We start from the raw sequence: 8,203 nt of genomic DNA, 5'->3' as shown, positions 1-8,203 counted from the left end.
AGCACCTTCACATCTTTCTCTCTGTCCTGGATTCTCTGCTGGATGTTTTGTCGACTCACCTCGAGCTCTCTCTGCCTCTCGGTCCTTTCTGCTGCAGCTGAGACTGTGTCGTGGCCTTTATGTTCATCCACAGAGCAGAGATAACAGATACTCTGCTGATCAGTACGGCAGAACATCTTCATCACCTCATCATGATGAGAGCAGATGTTCTCCTGGAGCTTCTTGGAGGGCTCCACCAGCTTGTGTTTCTTGAATGGAGCCACCTCATCATGACGCTGGAGGTGTTTCTCACAGTAAGAAGCCAGACATACCAGACAGGACTTGAGGGCTTTCAGTTTTCTCCCAGTGCAGACATCACAGGCCACATCTTCAGGTCCAGCATAGCAGTGATCAGCAGGAGCAGCTTGGAGTCCAGTCTTCTTCAGTTCCTCCACTAAAACTGCTAACATGGTGTTTTTCAGCAGGACAGGCCTCGGTGTGAAGGTCTGCCTACACTGAGGACAGCTGTGGATTTTCTTCTCCTCCTCTTCATCCCAGTGGGTTTTAATACAGTTCATGCAGTAGCTGTGTCCACAGGGAATAGTCACCGGATCCTTCAGTAGATCCAGACAGATGGAACAAGAAAAAGCTTCCTGGTCCAGCTGAACTCCTTTCTGCGCCATTTCACCTCTCAGTGGCAATGACTGTCTGAGTTTCACTTGCTTAGAAGTGAAACTAGTTTGAGCTCTGATCTAAAAATCACGTGTTTATGCAGTGAATGAGGTCTGTCAGCTGTTGCACTTCCCCACATGTTGGTTACACCCATCATTAAACTTTAGATCTGAAGGGGAGGGAAAAAGGAAATATATAGACAGAGGGGAGTTCGCTGTGAAAAGCAGAAAGAAGAGGGAGGGGTTATCAAACTCCAGGAAGAGGAGCAGCTCTGCATTTATACTTCACTGACAAAAAGCCTTGGTTAAAACCTTTTCCCTGTTTGAAATTAAATTGAGTCCAAAAGAAACCAAACCACTTTTTTAAAAACATGGGTGATTGGAAGTGTTAATAAAGGAGGAAGACAAACCTCCAGTCAGTGAGAATCAGAAGCCAAACAACCTCTAATAAAAGCAATAATTTCATCTTTTTGATTTCAAATGATGCAATCCTAGAATGTGTGTAACAGGTGAGGTGTCAGAGATGAGGGCTCTCAACACAGCTGCATCACAAGCTGCCATATTTATCACTTTTGTTATAATCTTTGTAAACCAATGAGTTTAACCTCCAAGACTCCCACTTTAACTTCCCACAGTGTGCTGACGATATGGCCCCGGTTGGCCTTCTGTGTGAGAGGAATTCTGCAAGAGATGGCACATACTTTAATCGTGCAGTTTCTCTGCAGCAGTGGTGTGAAAAGAGTTTGTTAAATAAATGTAGATGAAACCAAAGAACTTATCAAATCCAGCAACAAACATTAATAAATTACACCCCTTGAACATCACTGGATCCCCTGTAGAAACTGCCAGTACTTTAAATATCTAGGAGCTGTGATTGGTGACCGCCTTAACTTCACACAGAGAGCTAACTATATTTTTAAGCAAGCAAACAAAGATTGTATCTGCACTTTTAGTGCTTTGACACCATTGTCAAACCATTGACACCATGATGTGTGACATAATGCTCTTTTACTAGAACACTTTTTTCACTAAAAGTGCAGACAAAGTGAGCTGAGGAGCTTTTACCTCCACAACATCACTGGTTAGCAGGATGAAGGCGCCCTCTTGTGTTGGGCATCAGTTTTTACATTCCAGTTGTTAACCTGTTGTTCACTTAACTGTGCCTTTGGCAGCTTCGACAACAGTAAAGAGAGAGTTAAATACCCAGAGTAAAAATCTTTTGCTCAGAATAGTCTTTTCTCTCTCAATATCTTTTTGAGATCACTTCAATCTAAACTGTTGCTCCTAAACCCCCCCTAGGAAAAGAGATAAGGAGAGATTGAGTTTTTGAGACTTCGGTAATACAAATGCATACTGAATTGAGATTACAATAGGAGAAATGGAAGTAATCAATGAGATCTCATCATTGTATTTTTTTTAGATCACTTCAAACTGAATTATTGCTCCTAAAGCCCCCTTAGGAGAAAAGATGAGATAAGGAGAGATTGAGGTTTTGAGACTTGGGTAAGACAAATAGATATTGAATTGAGATTACAATAGGAGAAATGGAAGAGATCTCGTCATTGTTTCATTTTGAGTTCATTAATGTCTGGTTTAATAGTCCTAAAAAGCAGTTAGGAGCACTAGGGAGAAGTCAGTGAGCTTGATTGCATTGCATTATGGTCTATGCTTGGGGAACCTTACTGGAGGCTTGTCCTGAGCTGGATTTAAACCCAGGTGCTGCTGTTCAAAGGGCAACGAATTGATGAATTAATTTCTAAACATCATGTCAAAGTGGTGGGTGTTCTAGTCATGCTGGCTGCAACTACCTTAACAATTTGGAAAACATGAAATTTGAAAGTGCATTATTTTTAATGACAAAATATATTTTACTATTCTTCTCAGTAACTTGTAACAGGGTTCAGATAAACAGCAATAAACACAATAAGTACAAGACAGGATTTGAAATTCAGGTGAGTAAAACTTTAAAGCCAATAAAAAAGAAAATACTCAAGCTGAAATACCTCAACATTTGACTTAAGTAAAGTATTTGAGTAAAATGTGGTTGTGGTGGCGGCCCGGCTGACGGTGAGTGTCCTGTTTGTTTCTCCTTTTCTTCAGTTATTCCCCGCTTCCTCTGCCCCAGTGTTCCCCGGCTCCCTGATCCCAGTCCCGTCGGTTTCCCTATGCCAGTGTTTCCCCGGCATCCACCTCTCCCTCCACTCCAGTCCCTCAACCCCCTTTTCCCTCAATAAACCTCCTTCGCTCTGAGCGCTGCATTTGGGTCCTCTCTGTCCCCACACCACACCACTCGTAACAATTTCCCACCCCTAAGTGGGGTCACTAAGACAAAACAGACATAACTTGGAGACTTTTTTTCTGATCCACATTCTGGATACTTAAATTAAACTTAGATTAGTTAGAGATCTCATCTTTTGATTGCAGTAAGACACAGATGAGTTATTTGCTCCTGAGGTCACTGAGAAAACTAAGACATTCTTCAGAAGAATCATGAGATCCCAAAAGTCATAGCTGAGTTTTCCTTGAGCTCTTTCTCTGATCTCATGGTCCCATGTTCAGGAGACTTATTTTAAGATAATTTAGAGATCTCTTGTGTTGATGAGAGTAAGACATAAATGAGATTGTATAAGGTTGTTTCTTGATATATTGTGAACTGAACTGAATTTGAGAAGTAGGAGAAGAAGAATTTGGTTTTACCTTAGTATTAAAACTAACTCATTTGTGTCTAGGAGAAATAAAGGAAACAACTATGGGATCTCTTCTTGGATTTTGCTTTACTATGTGTAATATCATATTGTGTTTCTTCACACTGATGCTGTATTCAGGTCACATGGGAAAGATGGTAGAGAAGAGTTTCCAGTTTACAAATATTATTCACACCAGCTCTCAGGTTGGAAATCGTATTTGGGATTATGAGATTTCAGGCTGTCATGGTTTGGTTGTTTATTTGTTCTTGTTTATCCTTGTTCATGCTATTCTCAAGTTTTGTAGTTATTTTTTACCTTGTCTGCCCTGTGTTTCTGTGTTTTGGGATTCAGTCCTGTTTGTTTTGTTGTCTTGTGTTCAGTCTGCCTGTTTCCTGTTCTGTCTAGCTTAGTTTAGTCTTGTTTAATATATTGATAGTTTGTTACCTCTGTCTGTTTAATTATACTTTTGTTTATGGTCTGCGTCTGCTTGTGTTTATGATCATTTTGGTAGACTCATTCTTTTGATCTGTTCCGTTTTAGTTTCATGGTCTGTCTTTCCATCCTGTTTATCACTCCGCCTGTCTGTGTGTCTGTTCTGCTTGATTAGCCCTTCATGTATTTCACATGTAACGCCTCCCTACTCGTTTGCCCAGGTATTTAAGCCCTTAGTTCTGTTCTGTCTTTGTTGTGTCCTCGTCATTAGTTGAGTGTGCCTGTTTCTGTGTTCATTGGATTATTCTGCTCTGTTGCATCGTTTTGGACTGTTTTTGGATTTCGTTAGGTTTGTTGGAACGCTGCTTTGGTTTGGACTTTGCCTCATTCTCATGTAAGCCTGTTTTTGTTTAAAGAGGTGGTTTTATACTTTTTGCCTTTTCCCTTCTCCTTTATTGAGTTATATACCTTTTTATGCATGTAATAGGTTTGCAAAGTAAAAAAGCCCAAAGTCCAGACCAAAGAGAGTTCCCATCTCCCACAGAAAACACCACTGTGAACTGCCTGAAAAACAAATGCGCGCCATATAACTAGTCCAGTAGTCTGACACACCCTCAAAAACACCAGTGGAAAAACACAGAGCTGCAGCACACACCTCTCCTCTCCCTTCCTAACACTAGCTACCCTTCAGGCAGTCATAAAGTTGTTACTGTGATGTAGAGACAGTGCTCAGTTAAAACTTTATGGATGAAAGATACATCTTAATGAAAGATACATTAAGAACTCACCACTCTGAAACTCTTGCTCCAGTGTATGATGCCAAGCTGGTCGGCAACATGTACAGCTGAACCAAAGCCTTGTTTACCAGCTTCTCACATACCCGCCCTTCTCTGCTTCTGATTGGCTAGTAGTCCTTAACTAGGAACTGCAGATGAACTCCCAATAAAAATCATTTAGAGATAAGATGTATCACTCCATAACTAAACCGAAGTGATCAACACAGGGTGAAAAGAGGAGCTACAGCAATGTGCAGTATGACAAAAAATATGAATGAAACCATGTAAACCTGTTCTGGTACAACCCTTAAAGAGGACTTTGAACCTGAAAATGAACAGAATACCACCTCTTTAATAAATCACACTAACTTCAGGACCAACATAAATTGCCAGGATGCTGGTAAAGTAGTTGGAGAAGCTCTGGAGGACAGGCAAAACAACTATGGAGGCCGGTGGAGAACCTCTCTGGAGGCCGGTGACAGGGCTGCAGGACTGGAGGGTAACGACACAGAGTTCAGCAGATGAGATAGTGGAGCGAGGGAAATGACAGACTGCAGGAACACAGGAACCGGGCACTGCTAAGGCTCTGGAAGAATGAGGACCAGGACCATGGAGTGGCACAACAATAGTGAGAGGCACCATGATGGTGAGAGCATAGACTGTATATAAAAATGGACATAGTGTCCGTGACATCACCGGTTAATTTCCCGAATTGCCCCTGGCTGTTCCGCTAGTGTGTGAATGTTAGTTTCTGTTTGAGCACTTAGGCTCAGTGTGTGAATGGTGAATGCAGATGTAGTGTAAAAGTGTTTTGAGTGGTCGAAAAGACTAGAAAGTCGCTATACAAATACGGAGCATTTACCGTTTTGTTGTTGAGACCAACGTTAACAGTTAAATATGAATCGGTTATTGATTACATTAACGTTCACTTACATCTCAAAACAAACAATTTGAAGCAAATCAAGTAACCCTTTTTACATAACGTTAGTTAGGAGTCGTTTATTTGGATGTCACCTGATTATCTTACTAATAAACGTAATAAGCTAGCGGCAGAGTCCTGTATCCAGAGTCCGATAGCTGGCTGCTATCACGTTAATTAATTCCCCACACCGCTATTTTGAGTAACGTTGCTGCTGTCGGCAGGGCTGTGTGAGATTATTGTCTGGAATAGGACACTTGAGAGAGAAAGGTACTTTTTATATTTGTCACAAGATTTTATTGATCGGTTCTTGTTGAGGATCTGATTCCTCCACGTCTGCTAAACAAAGTTTAAACTGTATGTGACGTTACTCGGACAACTTGGCTCCAGGACATTTGACAGCTGATATTAAATTGTCTGTCTTAAAAGGACAACACAAAAACATTTAAAGACTGTCTCCCTTGTTCCATTTTCTCCCATGTATGTGACATAATAGTGTTTTCAACATTAAAACAATGAGGCCTCTTTTAGAGGAGCATCTAAAAAAATTTGAATACTGGAAAAGTTCATTATGAGCACAGAACCAGACTGAGAGAACTCTTCTCCAGGTTGACATTTCTTTATAATTTATATACAGAAATGTATTAAAGGCTATTCTAAATTTTTTATACATTTTGAGATACTGAGGTTTTGATTTCCATGAGCTGGTATGCGCCTGCTTGTGACGTCACATAACGTGATTGGCTGTGCGTTTATATGATGACGTGGCAGATGGTGATTGGCTGTATGCCGCAGCGTTTGTGAATACTAGTTTTCGGTGAATTAATGTTACGACACTAATGTTGGCTGCTGATCCACTTAAGCTAATGTGTGTGTGTACGTTGTTGCCATATTGCCAAATGTAAAATAAAACCGTTAAAACTATATCCGTAAACACTCCAACGTACAGACAATCACAATCTGTCACGTCAACGTTATCTGATGTTACCAACAGGCGCAGGCCCCCGAGCAGATCTGACCACCCGAGCACATCTGGTACCTACACCGTAAACCGTAATCATCAAGATGAAAAAAAAATCCCATCTGGTGCCAGAGAGCTGCAGAGACCTGGGAAGCCTCCTCATTGTCCTGTTAACGTGGAGTGACGTGGAAAGGCGTTCTCTCCTCCTGTTTACTTTGTTTTAAATATTGTCCATATTTGTGTTATAGGTCAATTAAAAAAATATATGGTTTATGGTTAACATTGTAATAAATTCTATATATATATTAGCACTCCCTGTCTGTACTACTTACTGAAAAGCTAATCGCATACCTCAGCTAAAACATGAAACATTAAAGCTGAACTCTTGTTAAAGAACATCAGTCTAGTATAAGATAAAAAGTGAAAAAACTCCCACACGTTTCACATGAAATGTTGAAAAGTAATTATGCAGTGTATTTCTGTGTGTGAGGGGGTATTTTTACTTTCTACCTTGTACTTTAAGATAAATAAGGAGCCATTCACCCAGTAACCATAGACTGTATAACAGAGCCTGAAGTTTCTGAAGAGAGCCTTGTTTGCTGCTCTGCTAGTCTAGTTTCAACACAGAATAATGTGGGCACATCCAAACCATCCAGTGGGTAAGTGCTGAAACAAAGAATGACCTGCACAGAATAGTTATGAATCCCACTATGTTATTTATTGTGACATTGCAAACTGAGGTCTCAGAGCCGATTGAATGCACTTTTGCATTCTATAAAATGTAAACCACACAAGACCTTCTCAGAGGTTGCAATAAAGGACACCTCGTACAGGGCTTCAAAATTAGTGCAGATAATTCTTTGTTTTTCATTACAGAGTAACTTCTCAGTCAATGTCACATTTGTCTCTTAAAGAAATGTCAAAATAAAACAGTATATACAACAACAACCTTTCATTTTTTACTTTCTACCAACATATATCTAATTTACAGCGGTTAGCTATAATATATTGAGCGGGTTGGCCGTTAATCGGAAGGTCGGTGGTTCAATCCCGGCTCCCCCAGGCTGCATGTTGAAGTGTCCTTGGGCAAGATACTGAACCCCGAGTTTATGAATGTGTGTGAATGGTGAATGCAGATGTAGTGTAAAAGCGCTTTAAGTGGTCGAAAAAAACTAGAAAGGCGTACTAGAAAGTACAGAACATTTACATCACACTATTTAGAATTAACATAGGAAACTGATGATGAATAAAGAATGTGATTTTGTATAATTAGTCTGATACATTTTATAAACTTTTTTCAAAATATATATATACAGTGGGGGAAATAAGTATTTGACCCCTTGCTGATTTTGCAGGTTTGCCCACTTACAAAGAATGCAACGATCTATAATTTTAATCGTATGTACATTCTAACAGTGAAAGACAGAATCCCAAAGAAAATTCCAGAAAATCACATCATATGAATTTATTAAAATTGATAACCATCTGATGAGGAAAAACAAGTATTTGACCCCCTGGACAAACAGCATGTTAATATTTTGTAGAAAAGCCATTATTGGCCAGCACAGATGTCAAACGGTTTTTATAGTTGGTGACAAGGTTTGTGCACATTTCGGCAGGGATGTTGGCCCACTCCTCCCTGCAGACAGCCTCCAAATCATTCAGGTTCTGAGGTTGTCGCCTGGCAACTCGAATTTTAAGCTCCCTCCAAAGATTTTCAATTGGATTCAGGTCTGGAGACTGGCTAGGCCACTCCAGAACCTTGATGTGCTTCTTCT

At 40.3% G+C, this 8,203-nt stretch overlaps 2 protein-coding genes and 1 long non-coding RNA gene across 3 annotated transcripts in view; 1 reads left to right on the top strand and 2 right to left on the bottom strand.

The window, feature by feature from the left end:
* LOC123972131 (E3 ubiquitin/ISG15 ligase TRIM25-like) overlaps nucleotides 1-677 on the bottom strand; it is a 2,679-nt gene extending 2,002 nt beyond the window's left edge. Inside the window, exon 1 of the mRNA XM_046051397.1 lies at nucleotides 1-677. Within this exon, the coding sequence (XP_045907353.1) occupies nucleotides 1-662 (662 nt within the window). The 5' untranslated portion in view covers nucleotides 663-677.
* A 4,419-nt stretch (nucleotides 678-5,096) lies between these two features.
* Nucleotides 5,097-6,696, top strand: LOC123972133. Its single transcript, XR_006825366.1, has 2 exons — nucleotides 5,097-5,191; nucleotides 6,459-6,696. It is a non-coding gene; the product is annotated as an uncharacterized LOC123972133 (long non-coding RNA).
* A 268-nt stretch (nucleotides 6,697-6,964) lies between these two features.
* LOC123972418 (E3 ubiquitin/ISG15 ligase TRIM25-like) overlaps nucleotides 6,965-8,203 on the bottom strand; it is a 1,884-nt gene continuing 645 nt past the window's right edge. Inside the window, exon 2 of the mRNA XM_046051921.1 lies at nucleotides 6,965-6,982. Within this exon, the coding sequence (XP_045907877.1) occupies nucleotides 6,965-6,982 (18 nt within the window). The remainder of the gene's footprint in view (nucleotides 6,983-8,203) is intronic.

Source organism: Micropterus dolomieu, linkage group LG06, assembly GCF_021292245.1.
Source record: "Micropterus dolomieu isolate WLL.071019.BEF.003 ecotype Adirondacks linkage group LG06, ASM2129224v1, whole genome shotgun sequence".
NCBI lineage: Eukaryota > Metazoa > Chordata > Actinopteri > Centrarchiformes > Centrarchidae > Micropterus > Micropterus dolomieu.
This window is presented reverse-complemented; position numbering and strand designations above follow the sequence as displayed.